Source organism: Puma concolor, chromosome A1, assembly GCF_028749965.1.
Source record: "Puma concolor isolate L17-30 chromosome A1, mPumCon1.1.hap2, whole genome shotgun sequence".
Classification (NCBI taxonomy): Eukaryota; Metazoa; Chordata; class Mammalia; order Carnivora; family Felidae; genus Puma; species Puma concolor.
This window is the reverse complement of record NC_141667.1, coordinates 82238727-82258363: the sequence shown is the minus strand read 5'-3', so window position 1 is coordinate 82258363 and position 19637 is coordinate 82238727. Positions and strand designations below refer to the sequence as shown.

The 19637-nt window shown below is 37.1% G+C and overlaps 1 protein-coding gene across 1 annotated transcript in view; it reads right to left on the bottom strand.

Moving 5' to 3' along the window:
* Window positions 1-2797: 2797 nt before the first annotated feature.
* PCSK1 (proprotein convertase subtilisin/kexin type 1) overlaps window positions 2798-19637 on the bottom strand; it is a 43874-nt gene continuing 27034 nt past the window's right edge. Inside the window, exons 10-14 of the mRNA XM_025923656.2 lie at window positions 14082-14315; window positions 11233-11390; window positions 9763-9896; window positions 8061-8222; window positions 2798-5813 (exon numbers count right to left, since the gene is read on the bottom strand). Coding sequence (XP_025779441.1) covers window positions 5436-5813; window positions 8061-8222; window positions 9763-9896; window positions 11233-11390; window positions 14082-14315 — 1066 coding nt within the window. The 3' untranslated portion in view covers window positions 2798-5435. The remainder of the gene's footprint in view (window positions 5814-8060; window positions 8223-9762; window positions 9897-11232; window positions 11391-14081; window positions 14316-19637) is intronic.

The following is a 19637-nucleotide window of genomic DNA, read 5'->3' as shown; positions in this document are numbered from 1 at the left end:
CAAAGGTGGAAGGGAACAATCATGACCACGCTGCAGGAACAAATCTGGGAATGTTTCCCCTGCCTTCTTCCATGAATAAGAACTCCTTCTGAACTTATGTCCCCCTCCCCAGGTAAATATTCACGAAGATACTTACAATATGGGCTTAGGTGGAAGTGGTGGGTATGTGGGTATAGAGGAGAGTAAAAGTGCTTTGTGGAGTTCCAGAAATAACACACATTGTGGAAATAATGTGTGGAAATAACACACATTGTAGAAGTTGGGCATAGAAACCAGGAAAGTGATTTCTGCTTCTCTCTACATGCCTTAAGAATGGTAGACACAAAAATTATAGTCACTTCCTTGTCCTACATTGAGGATAGAGTAATGCTTTCATAATATCTATGTGTAGCAATGGACAGGCAATATAAACTGTTTGTATAAATACAGATTGCAAGCCAAAACTCAGGTGAGCAAAAATTACTTCTTTTTTTTTTTTTTTTGTAACAGAACTGTGTTCTATTAAGAGTTCCCTTTCTAATAAATAGTGTGAACTTGATGTAAGCCAATCAAGTTTTCTTCTCTTGTCCTAGGGTTGCATCTAACTTTGGAGAGAAGATAATATTAAGTATTGAGGCACTGGATTGGGTAGGGATGGGGGAGTAAGGGGAGCCTACGTGTCTGTTCTGAATTATCTTCTGTCAATGCCATTATCAGCTGAAACATCAGTTCTAGTCTTTGGGAAGCCCTGAGCTGATCAGTATTATTCCATGCTACTCTCAAGTATGTGTGAGTCACTTCTGCTCTCCACTATTACCTGAAAAATAAATTACCTGTACAAAAGTCATTCATGATCTCAGCTCTGATTTCAGGAGGAACTAAGCTGAGACTTACCTTTAAAAATGAAACTTTCAAAGCTTGGGCAAGGCCTTTTTCAGCTATGGAATCAGCATTAAGTGGTGTATGATTTGATACTGCCTTTTTATTTATTTATTTATTTTTTTTGTGCTCTAGGCTCAAGAAGGCACAATTTGAAAGGGATGGTATTGATAGCGGAATGAATAAATGGAATTTTTATTGTATTAGTCAGTTTTGTTGCACGTAAGGCTGCATAACAAACTTACTCAGGACTCAATTGCTTACAAATATTTATTCTCATTCTCCTAACTGCCATGGTAACAGTTCAGCTTCTTTAGGTAGTCCTCATCTGGTCAGCTCTGTTTCATGCTGTGAGTTGGTTCGATTTGGATCCAGAATGTAGATCTGCTCCATATATATTTGTTTTGGAAACAGGTTGAAGAGGCAGTAGTTCCCTGGGGCACACTCTTCTCATTGCACTAGATGACCGAAAAGCAAAAGCCAGGCCAAATTGTATAAGCACGCTGAAGGTCTTTGCTTGTATCATGTCCACTGGCCAAAACAAATCACAGGGTCAAGCTTAACATAGATGGCCCAAGAAACTACCCTTGGCCCACAGGGGCAAGAGGATGGAGCAACACAGATGGCAGAAGTTTGGCATAGAAACCAGGAAAGTGATTTCTGCTTCCCTCCACATGCCTTGAGAATGCTGGACCAAAAACTGTCGTCGTCATCATCATCATGTGTATTAGTACTGTAGCCTTACAAAATTATGAGGCAGTTAGGAAAACATTACTCTTCTTTCTTAGGGATTGAAATTGTATTTAAGAATTAATGTTTATCTCACTGTGTATTTGGATTTGGATTTGTAGCCTATACATGGCTAATCTAATAGTTACCAAATGAGCATTCAAAAGTAACCAGAGAGCTATCTTCAGCCCTCCTGGTGGGTAGACTTTAAAGATTGCTGGACTTTGAGGACAAAAGCCAGTTAGAACAGTTCTTCTGGAATTCTGGAAAAATTATTTTATTTTGAATTAATATTTGTAACTCAGAAGAAAGGAATGGAGTCTGGGGGAAAACCACCTCCTGGAAAGAAGACAGATTCTGAAGTGGCTGGGTGGCCATTCCAGGGATGGAGGTTTGAAGCAAGAGAGGAATGTGGGCCTGAAGATGGGAGATTAAACTTGGAAGTTGGGAACTTCTGATAAGTGGCCTCTGGCGGAGCGGGGGTGGTTAATGTGGAGCTACTGTATCTGGCCTATAAAAAAGTCATTTTTGATGAAGTGTTGAAGTCCTTTCTCTCACACATAGTAAGTCCCTTTGGTTTGTGCTTTGCTTTTTTTCCTCAACACTTCAGTGAAGACTCAGTCAAATAACTTGGAATGTTGTCAAAACAAGTAAGAGAGGTACCTGGGTGGCTCAGTCGGTTGGGTGTCTGACTTCGGCTCAGGTCATGATCTCACTGCTCGTGGGTTTGAGCCTGCGACGGGCTCTGTGCTGACAGCTCAGAGACTGGAGCCTGCTTCGGATTCTGTGACCCTCTCTGCCCCTCCCATGCTCGTGCTCTGTCTCTCTCTGTATCTCAAAAATGAATAAGTGTTAAAAAAATTTTTTTAATGAAAAAATAGTAAGAAACTGAGCTATGAAGGAAAATGAAACATACCTGTTGAAGTAAATTCTTAAATTGACTTTGAGAAAGTCCATTTGTCTCAAAAGGAATTAGCTTTTTTTTTCTAAAAGGAATTATCTTCTTAATGTACATCTTCAATTTTTCTTTTTTATAGTTCATTTTAGAAACATAGAGAAGGAGATTTTGTTTTTGTTGGAAACATGAGCTTTTTTTCCTTTTTAACTTAGTGAGAAACCATTTATTCTTCAGATATATAAGCATATTTTACATATTCTGGTTAATACAAGTGTATAATTTGGGAGTTCCCTTAAAAATGCTAAGACCACGCATGTTAAACACATTGTATTAGGCTATTAGACAAATGTCACTTTTAATATCATAACACATACATATTATACATTTATTTTCACTGACAGAGGAACATGCCTTTCAAAAATATTTTATTGGATGAAACTTTCTTATTCTCAGGAAAGTTTTGGTTCTTTAATATAATTTATTATGCTTTTTAAAATTCTGATAAAAGCATTGGTATATTATAAATACCTGTAAAGAAAATATAGTTTAAAATTCTGAGGGAAATATTATATAAGTTTCCTGTTTTACGTTTTCACAAAAATCCACAGGCACTAAGAAAGACTGACAAAAATATTCTATGTCTGAACAATATATTCCAGGTTGGAAACATTCAAACATGACTTTATTTAAATATTAAAGCTTCTCTAGAGTGAACCTTTGGCTACAATCCAATGAGTGGGTTGGGGGTTTCAACCAGGAAAATACATTATTAGAAGGATTAAAAAAAAAAAAAAAAGCTTAATACAATTAGCATGAGAGTAGGAAAGGGGAAAGGATGCGGTTTTGTTTATGACTATGTATTGGCCTCTCTGGGCCTTAGCTTTGTTTTTTAGTTGAAAACTTATCTAATAACTTGTTGGTCCTTTTTGGCTTTAATACTTTTTGATCTACTTCAATTTTCAAAGTCTGTCCAATAGTCTATATTGAACAACATGTGAAACTTCCAAGGATAGCGTGATCCTGGAGTTCTTTTAGGAGAACATACTTGAAGCATCATGGTGATTGCTCTGCACATACTTTTATTCTGCACAACTGCAAACTGTAGACGAGGAGGTGAAACATCGTCTTATTCACTACACTTCAAACCATAGCAAGTGACAGACTCTAGTGTTCTCTTCCCAGTCTAGTTCAATGTAGTTAACCTCCTGGTCCAGTTCATGTGTGACATTGTGAAGTTCAAACTTTAAGAAAGAATTATAAACAGCAGACTCAGTGGGAGAATGCCTGCATCGTAGGTGACTGGAGCTTTTGTGAGCACATAGAGAATGGGAATCCAGAGGTTGTCCATTAATGAGTTAGTGTAAATGAGAATCCAGGGAAGGTGAGATTAAATGAATATGTCAAACTGGATTTCAGAGGTGCTTTCAGGGGTCTAAAATATCATTTCCCCTCACCTATAAATTAACTAGATCATGGCAAGTTCTCATTATGATTGATTATCACACAGATCCTACCTGGAAGAAGTAGAGGATTTTTTTTTTCCTTAATGCATTTATACTTTATGTAAGTTTGTTTAGTGCAGCAGTGGGAAAAATCAAATGCTTTTTGGGTGTTGACCAGTAGGGTAGCCACTTTAAGCCACATGGAGCAGGGCACCTCAGGGACCTGGTACTCAAATCTATCTGGGCAGCTGCTGTTCAGCTCTAGCCAACTGTTGCCAGGAAGGGAAATGCGTCTGAGAATCAAGCTTTATGTGAAATTTCATATTTTTAATAACCACTCATATGTTTAAATCATTTGATGTGCCAAAGGAAATCTACCTGAGGGACAAATGTGGCCCATGGACTGCCAGCTTGTGGCCTCTTGAGCTGAATATTGGAAGCAATTTGGTAAGATTTTGGATACTGTCAGCTGTAAGACTGGGGAAGAGCCTTTAGTGGCAAGGAATGAACACTCAGTTTTAAGGATCCAGAAAAACCTGTTCTAATGAATACAATTTAAAAACAAACAAAACCTACCTTTGGCTCTCCCCATTATAAATATTTTCCTATTTACATTGGTTCCTGGTGTTATGAGTGGTTTTCTGTGATTATTGTGAAAAAATATGACAAGGGATTTGCCAAATCCTGAGCGTAAGTTTATTCTAAGTAGTATAATTACTTCTCTCAGTATTCAGATTGTGGCCGAGGAAGGAGATAGGTAATGAAAATATAAGGGGAAATAGGGAAAGGCCAGAGCACACACCTTAAGTCCTAGTCACCTTTAGGTCCACAGAGGCCTCTGCGTAGCACACCAAACAAAGAAAAATGTTCTAAAACTGCTCAAACCAGATAACACAAATTCTGAGAATTGTTTCTGGATCTAAATTACTCAGTTTCTCTCCCAAATGACGAAATCGCCATTTCCTGAATGAGTCGTACTTTGGGGTAGAAAAGCCAAGGATATGGGTCTAATAGGGAACTCTTTCATTAGAAACTTTCCAAACCTATCTATGGCATCACAGTTCAAAGAACCGTGTGGCAAAGACAAGGGACAAGTTGTAGGAACAGTTTTCTTCCCTCTCATTCTTTGCAGATTTACTTCTTCAAATTAATATGTTACCCAGGCGATGGCATTTCTTTTGAGAAATGAAATCGTGGCTCAAGGAGGCATTCTAATGTGGTATGAGGACCACAAATGAAATGAACTGTGGCTCCGGAAAGAACAAAGCATCTCACTTGTGCAAGCAGGGAATATGTGTTTTGAAAGAGTCATTATCAATTCAGAAAGTTGGATTTTCTACTTGAGCTCATCCCTTTCAAACGCCCAGTCGGGCGAGCAAAAGCAAAAGTACCACAAAGGATATCATAAGTATAAGAACCAATGGCAAAAACAACCACTTCAGACACAGGCAAAATCTAAGGGGAAGGAAGAAGCATGAATATTTCCAACTCAGGACTCCACACTTATTTTAATTTTCTTCCCTCAGAATGTCCACCAGAGCTTGCAACAGCCGGTCATCTCTGTGCTTATAAGGTTTCGTGTTATAGAAAACATCAACATAGTCGTTATATAGACTGTCCTCGGACTCTTTAAGCTGGGAAGGCTTGTTCAACTTTTCCAGGGCTTCATAGAAAGTTTCATAAGGGATGTTGAGCTTTGCACTTGGAGGCTTCTTTGGTGATTGCTTTGGGGGTGAGTTTTTGTTGAAAGCACTTTGAAGGAGTCTCAGCATCGCCTCGGATGGGGCTGCCTCTGCCAGCTCATTCCTCCTGTCCCCTGTACTGTCGCCACTAGGGCTCTTTGACATGAGGGGGTTCTTTTTCAGGTTCTCTTGTGTGGGCTGCTCCTAAAACATAGAACGCCACCGACAAAAGGAAGAAGATTCATTATTTAGAACGTGGCAAGCCAGCTGCAACACATGTCCACTGCACACTTTTTAAGAAACCCTTTGAGAAGCAGAGACAGCATGAGGCTTAGAGACATACTAACTTGGGCTTCAGTTCTCATTTTTGCATTTACTCATGTTCTCCTGGCACCTGTTTAATTTCCCTGAACTTCACTTGTAAAATGAGAACAAGAGTCTTTCATTTCTGGTGGTTCTGAAGACTGAATGGGATCATGTATATGTATTCATACCTTATTGGCCTGCTGTACTTGTCAGCCTTCTATAGTAGAATTCATTTTAGGGAATTTAATAATTTTAGATTCCTTAATTTTAATTTTAATTCTAATGAAAGAAAATATTTTTTTTTAAATAATACAGTTTCATCCTATGGAAAGTAAACAGTTTACCATTCCCACTGCCTTTCCTCCCTGCCCATGTTTTGGGAAGAAATTGGTATTAAAATATTTAATAACTCATACAGAAGACACCAGCAATGTTTCATGTGAATGAAGTTTCCTGTAGGCCCCTTGTTCTGTCATCAGCTACCCTTTTAGCCACTGAGTTTGTTTTGTTTTGTTCTGTTTTATTTCATTTCATTTTATTTCATTTTTTATTTTTTTTTTTATTTTGAGGGGGGTGGTTACAGAGAGAGAGGGAGTGAGAGAATCCCAAGCAGGTTCCAAGGTGTTAGCACAGAGTCCAACGCAGGGCTCTATCCTACGAACCTTGGATCATGACCTGAGTGGAAAGCAAGAGTTGGATGGGTGGCTCAGTTTGTTAACAAACTCAGTTAACAAACTGAGTCACCCATGTGCCCCTCAGCCCGAGTTTTATAAAGGGGTCTTGGGACAGACCAGGGTGATAAGCCACATGGGGTGGAACTGGAGATATCAGAGAAGCAGCTTTGTCAACCAATGTGGAAGTAACTCAACTTTTTAACAACTGTAGGGTCTGATTCATACCCCTTAAGGAATCTTGGAGGGAGAAATACCCATAAAGTCAACTTGCCTCTGGGACTGTGAAGAAAAGGCCTCTGGGGTGGGGGCCCCCAGGGGGCGGGGGTAAGCTGCTTTGCAGAATGTAAATGGAACCAGAATCTGAGCTGAGGACTTCATACAACTAGTTTATAAGTTTCTTAAATAAGTACATCTTTATATCTCCCAAAATACCCATCACTGAGCCAGACTTCATGAAAGGTCATTCTGGAAATTCTGATTACCTACCTACTACATCTGAGGCACTGTGCTAGATGCTGGGGGATTAAGAGATAAACAAAATGTGGTGTCTGCCCACTGTCTGATAAGAGAGAAGCCAGCAGCCTCAGTAGGCTGAGTCTCAGTAGGAACAGGAATGACTGACTAGCTATCGTATGAAATTTTCTCAGAGAAATTGAGACTGGGATTCAGTGGCTTCCCTTAGAGCTGCCAAAAAAGTGACAGTTAAGGAATTAGTAAAGAGAAGCCTACAGGATTTGGTCACTTGAGCCTTGGTTTTCTTTCTGGAAAATGGACATGCTAAATGTCTGTCTTCTCTAGGTTACAGGGATTATTGGTTAAATGAGACAATGTAAAAAAATACTTGAAAAGTATGTGTGATACAGACATTAGGCATATGTGATCATGCATAAAGATAGCTCTTTTTTTAGGGGTGCCTAGGTGGCTCATTCAGTTAAGTGTCCAACATTGGCTCAAATCATGATCTTGCAGTTCGTGGGTTCCAGCCCTGCGTTGGGCTTTGTGCTGACAGCTCAGAGCCTGGATCCTGCTTTGGATTCTGTGTCTCCCTCTATCTCTGCCCCTCCCCTGTTCATACTCACTCACTCAATGACTTCTCTCTCTCTCTCTCTCTATCAAAAATAAATAAGCTTTAATTTTTTTAATTTTTTAAAAGATAGCTCTCTTTACAATTTGATATGTCATACATTTTGATACATGTAAGTTGATATGTTATAAATTCTCATGTTAGAGAATTTCATACCTTTGAATTCATCAACTTTAATCTCTAAATTCTGGACAAAAGAATAAACTTAAATAATATGAGGGTTTTATTTAATGGCAAACAGTTTGGCACTCTCACTCCCTTTTCTCCCCACTCACGTTTGACTTTCTCTCTGTCTGAAAATTAGATACAGCTCTACTCACTACATTGTCTACTACAGTTCAAAGAAAGATGTGCCAAGAATGCTCAAGAGAACAGAGCCACACAGACCTCCCCCGGATCCACCATCTTCTCCACCCCTCTTCTGTCATTCTGAACGGTGTTGTAGGATGTGTACACACGAGGCTGTTTCATGTGTTCTGGCTGAGAAGAGGTCCCATGAAAAATCAACTTCCAGTTGACAATTCTTCCTTCATTTTGCATTCTTCCAGACTACGGATAAGCATACACATAAGTTAAGGGTGTATTCTGAGAAATTTCAAACTCCTTAAAAGTATCTGTAAAATCTATTAAAAATTCTGTACATGCCATGTGTAGAGCACTATGTACAAAGAAGTAAATCATTGGATTCACTGTTGTCATGAAAATGGACAGTTTATAGGTTCGAGGATTTAAAGACTGATTATTTGCTTCATTTAATTAAAAAAGCAAAACTCTTTACATGAATGTTCTTTTCTATTCTGTTCTTGGAAAGTTGACTATACTTTCCATAAATAGAATTATATTTAGTAATTATCAGCTTGTAGAAACATTCCAATTGAGAAAAAGCCTCTTTGGAGTATTATAAATAGACTTCAGTATTAATCAGTACTTAAAAACTGTATATTTATGGGAAGAGTAATAATTTTCAGAGGCTCAACAGTTATGCCAAAAACAATGTGCTGAAATCTAAAAATATCTAAAAAGAATATGAAAGTGTAGGCTCAGATTTTACAGACTTGATATAAAATAGTCTTATCTTGGTAAACAGATTTTTCTTAGTTTTTTAAAGATGAAATTGAGTTAAAGAACAGAGGACAAGTTCAAGAATAGAACTACTTCCTAAGAACATTTTCTTGCTCTCCCTATGAGAGCAGGAATTTTTACAGATTCTGGTTCTAAATCATAATTTTTGCAGTCTGTAGGGGAAAGCTATTCTCAGAGAGAAAAATGTAACAATGACTATAGAATTTGTATTAATTTAATGGAAATCCTTAGGAATTTAAAATAATTTCTTTTAAAAGAGTTATCTAGACTTTGGAATCCGATGCTGCTGAACAGTTCTATCTTGGGAGAACTCAGACCTGAAACACTGTTTGTATATGTGCTCAACCTGTAGAAAATGCTGGAGAAATGATGCAAAAGTAGATAATTCAGCTGTATTTAGCTTTTTGCTCAGACACTCCTTACTCTATTTTTGTTATCATGAGTTACAATTTTAGAAAGATATCAAAGAGTGTTAGTAAACAGAGTGAAAGAGAAGTGAGAAATGCTTTTCAGTTTGTTTCATAACTGAAGAAAAACAAAACAAAAAAGTCATATTAAATAAGATTTCTTGTGTAACAAGTCAATAGCCACTATAGTAAGAAGTGGTAAGAGTTTCTTCATGTGACCCCAGCAGAATGTCATAGCAAGGCTGGTTTAGCATTTAACTGTCTTTGTAAATAGAGGTAATTCTGGTGTCTGAGTAGGTCATATGGCTGGCGGCATTCTGACATTGGAACACTTGGATTTGTCACGTAGTATGTAACATTATTAATACATCTTTTTTTTTTCTTTATTATGGTATGGCTTATTTATTTAATTATTTATTTAGTCAGTCAGTCTATAAAGCCAAGTGGGCAGGGGTTGAAACATTACACCTTTTCCTTACTTTTACTAGAGAGTGACTTGAATGCCTTAGGACCTTGATTAATGATGATACCAATCTTAAAAGTACTTGAAAATGTTTAAAAGTGAGCCTGTGTTTCTATATCTTTTCTTTCATACTTACCATATCCGTAATTCTCAAGGTCCAGGTGCCTATGGGATTCTCTCCCCATGTGTGAACAGACATGAAGTCCCAATTCTTGAAACCATTAGGAGATGTATCCCGTTCTCTTTCAGCCAACAGTACAGTGCTGGTGCCTATTTTCAAGGGACAAATACAAATTAATGAATGTTCTAAATGTACTGAGAGTAGGATACACTTTAGCAACTAATAAATGAAAATGAAAACTGGGAGAGAGTTGCCCTCCTAATTTTCCCTTTTTTGTATAAGATCAGGATAGAAACATTATAAAAAAAAATGTTTTTACCCATAGAAATTAGCATATTGCCTGGCATATAATAAGTTCTCAGTAAATATTTTGGTAAAATAATAATGAGTATATTGATTAAGTTGTTTTTTTTTTTTTTTTTGAATAAGGAGAACTCATAGAACTACATTTACAAATTATGGATTCAGAGACCTAAAATACATTTTAGTGGAACTATCATTTTGAAATTTAAGAGGAAGTCTTGGAAATTTATTTGGTGCCTGTGCCTATAATCTAGTGTAGGCATAAAAAAATAAAGCTATATTAATTTCATAATGTCTTGTCATCTAAAAACTAGTAGTGGGATTTAACTCTAAAATTTCAAATCCAAGTTCTCTGTAGATCTAGTTGAAAGGGTCAAGTGATCTGTAGGGCCATCAATGAGAAAGCATTCCACTCATATTCAGGCCAACTCCAAGATAGCTAGAAAGCATGACTCCAAATCAACAGTGTCTATAGTCCAAACCTCTAAGAAGTTTATATCCTGGAAGGAGATGACAGAGGGAGCTCATCTTTCCTCATAACTCACCTATAGAAATTGAATTTAGTCTAGTGAATCCTACTAAAAAATGAAAGAGTATTAGGATAGCATTTCCTGGTTGGATTAAAGTTTATGGTTTACAACCTCTTCCCTATCCATGATCTCATCTGAGTTAGTACTTTCTCAGGAAAGGGTAATTGCCTGTACATTCTATCATATGGCCTTTGCAATGCCATCATGGAATATTTGTTAGTCTTCTCAATATTCTTTCATGGGTCACAAGTCCTAGTTTTTTGGTTGATGCCTTATATGTGTCTGATATATTTGTCAGCTTTATTAATTATCAGAGTAACTTTCACTAATATGTTGCCTAAGAGAAATGAAGGATAGATCAGTGACCTGGGAAAATGAGCACAGTTTGAAAATGTGTAACTCCATAAAGTTTTATTAATTGGTATTATTTGAATAGACCTCATTCTCTGCTTATCTAAGAACCAGTAGGAATGAGTTGGCAGAGTTCTGATGCCAAAAAAATTAAAAAATAAGCATATTTTCTTAAGTCCTGAAAACATCTATTGGGAAACTCAGCCCTATAAAAAATCATTGATTTAAAATCATTCAATATACTCTTTAAAATTTAACTAAATGATTTAGAATAAATTTTTGAAGTTTTTAAAAAGTTTACCAGCAGCAGAAGTGAGTGTAACATGAAGGTCTCCTCTTCGGGAATATTCAATAGTTGCTTCAAATTGCACATGTTCCAGGGACTTGATGGCATTTTCTTGTTCTTCACAAGCTCTTGTTGGAATTTCAATGATAACTTCTCCATTACCTTTCAGGGCTCTAAATACATTTTGAACAAAATCACTGGATAAAGTACATCTCTTCTTCTTTGTATTTTATGCAAATACATACACATCAGTCTTGACTAGATACTCAGCTAAGCTTGTTGTCTCTCCCTGTTATGAGTAGAACAAAATTCAGGAGTAGCTAGAAATAATGTGTAGAAAATGGTAAGGTTTTTACAGAAATGTAAAAAAATTCTACAATTTTTATGCATCATAAAAGACCACAAATAGCTAAAGTAACCCTGAGAAAGAACAAAGCTTAAGGCATTCCATTTCTTCATTTCAAAATATATTTCAAAACTATAGTAATGAAAATAGTATGGTACTGGCATAAAGACAGACATATAGACCAGTATAACAGAATAGAGAACTTAGAAATAAACCCAAGATTATGTGGTCAACTGATCTTCAACAAGGATGCCAAGAATAGTCAATGGGGAAAGAGCAGTCTGTTCAGCAAAGTGTGCTGGGAGAACTGGATATCCATAGACAAAGTAATAAAATTGGACCCAAATCTAACATTATACACAAAAATCAACTCCAAATGGAGTAAACACCATAAGACGTAAGTCTGGAAGAAAACATAGGAAGAAACTTCATGACATTGGTCTTGGCAGTGATTTAATGGTTATGACACCTAAAGCACAGGCAACCAAAACAAAAGTAAGCAAGTGGGAATACATCAAGCTAAAAATCTTCCGCATAGCAAAGGGAACCATCAACGAAATGAAAATACAACCTAAAAAAATGGGAGAAGATATTGCAAACCGTATATCTGATAAAGGGTTAACCTATAAAAATATAAGGAAACTCCTACAGCTCAATAACCAAAAAATAATAATAATAATTAATAACCTGATTAAAAAGTGAACCAAGTATTTATATAGATATTTTTCGAAAAAGACCTATAAATGACCAGCAGGCATATGAAAAAAACTTCACCTTTGCTAATCATCAGGAAAATGCAAATCCAGACACCTGTCAGGATGGCTGTTAACAAAAAAGCAAAAGACAACAAGTATTGAAGAAGGTGTGGAGAAATGTGAACCCTTGCATATTGGTGGGAATACAAATGGTGCAGTCACTATGGAAAACAGCATAAAGTTTTCTCAAAACATTAAAAATAGAACTATCAAATGATCCAGCAATCCCACTTCTGGATATTTATCCAAAATAACTGAAAACAGGATCTTGAAGAGATCTCATGTTCTTTTTAGCACTATTCCTAATAACCAAGATGTGGAAACAACCTAGATGTCTATCAACAGATGGAAGGTTAAATAAAATGTGGTAAAACACATATAATCTTTAAAAAGAAAAGATATTCTGCTATATGCAACAATATGGATAAGCACTGAAGATATTATGGTAAGCAAAATAAACAAGTCACAGAGAAATACTGCATAAAATTCTACTTAAATGAAGTATCTAAAATAGTCAAATTCATAGATTCAAAAAGTGGAATTGTGGTTGCCTGGGGCTAGGGGAAAATGGAGTTGCTAATCAATGGGCATGTAAGTTACACAAGATGCATAAGTTCTAGAGATCAGTTGTGCAACAATTGTACTTAGAATCAACAATAATGTATTGTATACTTAAAAGTTAAAGAGGGTAGGTCTCATGGTAAGAGTTCTTACTACAATAAAACAAAATAGAAAAGAAAAGAAAAAATTTGGTGAGGAACAGAGATACAAGAATATAGTGCTATTTGCTGTGGAATAGAATTTAGGCAGGTTTGCCTTGGACCCATCAAAAAGTGGTCCATTACTGAAATGGGCCCTCTTAAGAAATGATATTATCTCCATAATGAATGTTCCCCAAGGCTCCCACTCTGAGATTTTTTTCTGTGAGTGGGTCTTTTTTTTTTAGTTTTGAAATGTATGATTTACTTATTTTTTAAAGTTCATTTTTGAGAGAGCACGAGTGAGTGAAGGGCAGAGAGAGAGGGAAAGAGAGAGAATCCCACACAGGCTTACACGGAGCCTGAAGCAGGGCTCAAGCTCACCCGGAAGTGGGGCTAGAACTCACCTGGTGTGGGACTCGAACTCACAGCCGGTGAGATCATGACCTGGGCTCAAGTCAGATGCTTAACTGACTGAGCTACCCAGCCACCCCAATGAGCTGATCTTTAATATAATCATGGTTTCCTTGAAAGAATCAACAAAATAGTTATACCAGATTCTGCTTCTCTGGCCAGATCTGGTAGGCTGGATGTGTTCTTATGTAAAAGCAGCATGGTAAACGATCATTCATGGAAAAAAAAAAATCATGAATCACATAGGACTATAGCGTGAAGAGAGGCTCTTCTGGAAATGGGTTTTGGATAATATTGGTTGGTAAGTATTACATATAATCAATTCTAAGATACATTTTAAAAAAATACTTTAACATCTTTGACTTTGGGATTAATCTTAAAACTAATAGCTAGTAATAGTTTAATTGGCAATGAGTTTTCTTAGTGATATATAAAACAATGAATATAGATAGGCTAGGAAAGGAAAATGCTAAGTTGACTTGCAGATTTCCGATCTTTCGATGATTCCCATGGGCCCACAGGGAACTATGTCAAATGCTCTCTCCATCTACTTCAGAGGGTAGGTGAGAAAAAAATTAGGCAGAGTGACAAACATCATAATCAAATAGTGCCATGGGCACACATTTGTTTAAAATTCCTGCAGATACTTACCTGGGCTCAAATTCATTGTCCTTTACAACACACTCTTTCTTCTCAGGCACACTGGTCCAGGTCCTGGGATCAGCTAAATCCACCAGAGCTTTGGCATTTAGCAACCCAAATCCAAATCGACTATTCACCATCAAGCCTGCTCCATTCTTTTTCCATCCAGGGTTATTGGCCAGTGGGTCATACTCAGAGGTCCAGACAACCAAGTGCTGCATGTCTCGCCATGTAAGATTTGGACTGGAGGGGAAATGACCCAAAATATTTTTCAGGGACAAAAAATGATGTATCCTTGAAAAAGTAAAACAAGTATCTTCTTGTTTTACTTGTAAGTAAAACAAGTAAAAAAAGTAAAAACAAGCATCTTCTATTTATAGATAATGAAGTCCTTTTTGCAACTATACTTTTATTGTTGTATTTCTTTTGGTGTATCTTTTCATTGGGAATTTAAAATACAGTACTGAAAGTTTCTCTCCATACCATATAAATTAAGCTCCTATTATAAGTAAAATTTGGGTTTCAATATTGTAGAAATATGTAATTTTGTCCCCGATTTTTACTGGAACAAAAATTTTAAATGACAAAACTTCCTTTGTGTCTCTGTTTTCTGCTGTCTATTCACAGCCTTGGCACTTTCCACATTATGCATTCAAAGATGAGGCTTTGACTTCCTTCTTAGGAAGACTCAGATTTTAAAGACATAGCTTGGCTCCATAGTCTTAAATATCTTGCCTCTTTTCTTTATATATCAATGTTAAGAATACGCTTATCTTGATGAGCACTGAGTCGAATATGGGTTTGTTGATTCACTATATTTTACACCTGGAACTCATCTAACACTGTATGTTAACTACACTGGAATTAAAATTTAAAACAAATTGTCAAACTCTTAGCTACTTGACATCACTCTTGCAAGACACTATGCTGAATACTGTGGAGATATCAAAGGAGGTGATTCTTATCTTTAAGTACACAATCCAGCAAAAGAACTAAGCTTTTCTATAACTGTAATGTACCTGTTGAATACTTTATTCATGGCATCATGTGTTATAGGAATTTAGAGAAGGAAGAGCTCTGGGGATGGAAAGATCTAGGAAAGCTTTGCTAGGAGGAAATATTTTATCTGAACTTTGAAGTTTGGGTAGAATGTCAAGAAGTGAAGAGATAGAAAAGGGATGAGGCAACAGAACAAAACCTACAAGGGTGAAAGTATAGGATGTGACCAGAATACAGTGAGGTGTTGGTTTTCTGGAGCAGGGAAGAGGTGATAGGGTACTAAGCTGGATGGTGAGGACCTTGGATGCCAGGAAAAGGAGCTTATGCTTTATCCCTTGGGCAACCGGGAATCAAGGATTTTTGAGCAAGGAAACGGCATAATTAGAAGTCTTGATAAGATTAATTTATCAGCAATATAAAGATACATCAGAGATACTTGGGATTTTTGGATCTATTATAATAAAGATGCAGCCTTCCCAGATCTTTCTATTTAAAATTTCAATTCTCCTCACATGCTCCTGAACTCCCTTATCCTTCTTCCCCCCCCCCTTTAATAGTACTCTTCTAACATACTGCGTAATTCATTTGTTTTGTATATTATTAATGTCTGTCTCCCCTGCTATAGCTATGTAGGAAGGGTTGACATTTTTATCTATCTAGTTCTCTGATGTATACCATTCAGAAGAATGCCAGGCACAGGCGATATTCTGAGTTAAATATTTGTTGGTTGGATGACTGAATGTGCCTAAGTATTAAGTAGCCCTAATAATTTTTAAACTTGTGGCATTGTGTCATTAGATTCTTTTAGGATCTGAAGCTTTTCCTTAGCTTTGAGACCTGCATTGTTTCTATCAAGCCAATCAAGCATTATTTAATAAATAAATACCCAAGAGTTTTGTCCTCAAGTTTTATATCTTAGCACTAGGTTGTGAAACAACCATCAGGGGAATCTGGCTTAATTTGCTCTTTTTCCTCAGAGCCCAAAATGTACTGGTTAAACAGTCCCCTGGTGACAAGAAAGAGGCAACACACATCCTTAAACACTGAAGAGTCTGGTTCTTGGTTAAAATTCCACATGTGATTTTCAGGTTTCTTTAGAGGCATGACAAAGGCTCTACCTGGCAGGCTCTATGGAGAAACTTCCCTCCCCACACCAGCCTAGATGTGGTCTCTAAAAGGAGTTGCCATCAAGGACTCAGGCCCCTACCTGGTTAGGTATATTTACTTTACCACCCCTTTTGCCTTCATTCCTAGGTCTCCTTATCTGAGGCCAAGGGTAGAGGTCTTCTTCAGACCTCTGGACTCTACCCAAGGCCTCCTTATGGGGAGAAAGGAGGACACCTTAAGATACTTCTGCCCATTCTGACTCAGTACCCAGTGCCATACTCTCAGCCTTCATTCCTGCCCCACCTCCACCCCAGTCAATAAAACCAGCAGGGCCTTATGTTTGGGCTCCCTCAACAGTGACATGACTCCCCATATCTGTGCTACTTTACCTGCCATTCAACTGGCACACTTTTCCATGGAGGAAAATGGAATAGGAGGAGTTAGCATTTTTTTTCTGATTTTAGACTCTTGTTTAAAACATTGTAGTAAGCAGTTAAAGGCTTAACTCTTTCATTTTGTATTTATTGCTTTAATCTGCTATTCTGACACCTGGCAGCTTAGTTCTCTCTCTCATCTCAGCTCCTGGCAAACATAACACCTAACTCTAGTGAGTGACTGATGGAGTGCTTAGAAAGACTCCAGTTCATTGATTCTTATGGGCCCCAGACTGCTTGCATCATAGTTACCTGTTACACTTGTGAATAGTGAAAATTCCTGAATTCCACCTAAACCTATTGAATCAAAATATCTGAGGGTAGGACATGATTTTGATATTTATATTTAAAAAACTGTCTAGTTAATTCTGTGTCATAGCTAAAATAATAGGAACTGGAAGAAAGCATACAAGCATATAACCAATTAAGACAATTGAAAGTCTTTTCAAATCATGGGGTTGGAATAGGGAGTAATAGAAAGCACATCAAACCATATTTTATACCAAAAAGACCTGTCCTGTCTCAAGCAAGTCACCTCATTTCCCTGAGCCTGAGGTGACTCATCTGTAAGATGAGAGGGCTGAGTATGATAATCTCCAGAATTCTTTCCTATTCATACCTCCTATCTGCCCAGTATCATAAATACCTTATTTAGGTAGTGTTTCCAAGTTGGCCAACCCACACTAAGGAATATTAATTGACTAATTAACTAATAAAAATTAATTATCTTAGCAGAAATGGCTATTTTCTCAGTATAGGAACCAATTCCGTTCTATTAAGCATTTTATTGAAATTCTTTCTTCCTTCCAGTTTTTTTTTAAGCTTATATATTTATTTTGAGACAGAGAAACAGATAGACCAGGGGAGGGGCAGAGAGAGAGAGAGAGAGGAAGAAAATCCCAAACAGGCTCTGCATTGTCAGTGCAGAGCCAGACTCAAGGCTTGATCTCACAAACCATGAGATCATGACCTGAGCTGATATCAGAGTTGGATGCCCAACTGACTGAGCCATCCAAGCACCCTCCTTCCAGTTTTTGAAAGCAAGTTTTAGGTAAAAGCTTCTAATATTTGTGGTCAGTGGGAAACACATCAATTTCTCATTTGGACCATCAGTGCGAGCAGGTGTGTATATGGAGGTTGGGGTGAGGAAGTGTACTAAGGAGATATAAGGCAGGGTTATGAAATCAAACATAAAGCATAGACTTTCTGTAGCAGATAATTTATTTTCTATTTAGGTGCAGGCTTTATTTTTAAAAAATTTTTAACCTAATCTTTGCAAAAGATTCAGGGGAACTTCACCGTCATGCAGTTAGGAAAATTAAGCTTGTTTTCCTAAAGGGTTATTCTCCATTTATGTGATCGCATTTCATAAATGAAAAGAAACTGCTAACAATAGTGCATCTCATTCCTGACAGCCTTCCTTCGTTAATTAGTGCTCAACAGCATCCACAATAATTAAATTTTTAAAAACTGCATTAGGTTGCTAATCAAGGATATGTTTATAGAAAATAAGGAGTATGGAATTAAACATTGAAATTAAGCATTGCTTCTAATTAGTGTAGGTAAAGTAATCTAGAGACAAAATTCTAAAGTGAAAAATCTTACAGGCTACCTGGTTCAGCCTCTAATCACATGTAAGTAAACCTAGATATTAAAGATTTTCTAACCTGGACACTTTCCAACATTTCACAACCCACTGAGTCAAGGATTTCTTTGATGTGTTTTAACCAAAAGTTCCATTGCAGCATCGAAATCGAATCCTATTTCCCTTTCTCTAGCCTTTAATGAAAATAGATTAGTTCATCTGGATGTTTAATACCTCCACAGGTATAAAGGGAGTCAGTGTTTTACTTCAGAATTTTTGTTCTTTATTAAAAATTATTCTGATTCCTCTGCTCTCTCCTCAGAATAACTGAGGCTATGCCAATTAAGTACCCTATTGAGCATCTTTACAACCATACCTAGATGAGATTGTAGGAAAATGCAATTGTAAAGTAACTCTTTACAGAAGTTGTTTCTTGAAATTTAGTTAAGGTACTCCCAGCACTAACACTAGCTGGGATCCTTGTTAAAAATGGGGATTCCCAGGTCAAATACCAGATATTTTTGAATCTGAGCACTGGCATTAGGACTTGGGAATCTGCCTATTAAATAAAGCCCAAAGGATTATGCTGCTGTTCAAGAAACACTCTTCTAGGAAAGAAAAATATTCCTCTACACATATTTGAGCCAATACCTATTCTTTCTCCTCTGTTCTCCTCTTCCCATTCCCTGGCATTCCAGCTATGTCATGCTTAATGTTTAATGTAGTATAATAGGTAATCCTCTTGTGACAAGGAGTCTTTTATGATAAACTCACGAGCACATGAGTTATGACAGTCCTTTATCAGCATCAATCTTCTTAACACCTCTTTCTTTGAGGGTCTGATGGACTGCCAATCCAACATTTCCTCTCCCTTGCAGGCCTGTGGGAGGCAGTGTAGTATGTAGTAGCAGATAGCACAGGATTTGTGGTCAGACAGATCTGAATTTGAATCTGCTTTTGGGATCTTGGTTACATTTCTCAACCTCTCTAAGCCTCAAGTTCTTCTTTTATAAAATGCAAGTAATAATTTCTTTTTCAGAAGGCTGTTGTAAGGGCTAGAATTAGTATTGTATACAAAGAGGTTAGCACAGTGTCCAGCTCATAGTAAGAACCTGACAAATACTGAAGGTTATTATTCTTGATAAATTTAGCCCACAGTTGTTCTCCATAGTTGTTCCTTGAGGAGTGACCCTTGGTTAAATGATTTATCCCAATCTTGATTGTCTAGAGGCACTTTTAGAAATTCTGCCATTCAACAAAAACAGACACATAGACCAATGGAATAGAATAGAAACCCCAGAACTAGACCCACAAACGTATGGCCAACTAATCTTTGACAAAGCAGGAAAGAACATCCAATGGAAAAAAGACAGTCTCTTTAACAAATGGTGCTGGGAGAACTGGACAGCAACATGCAGAAGGATGAAACTAGACCACTTT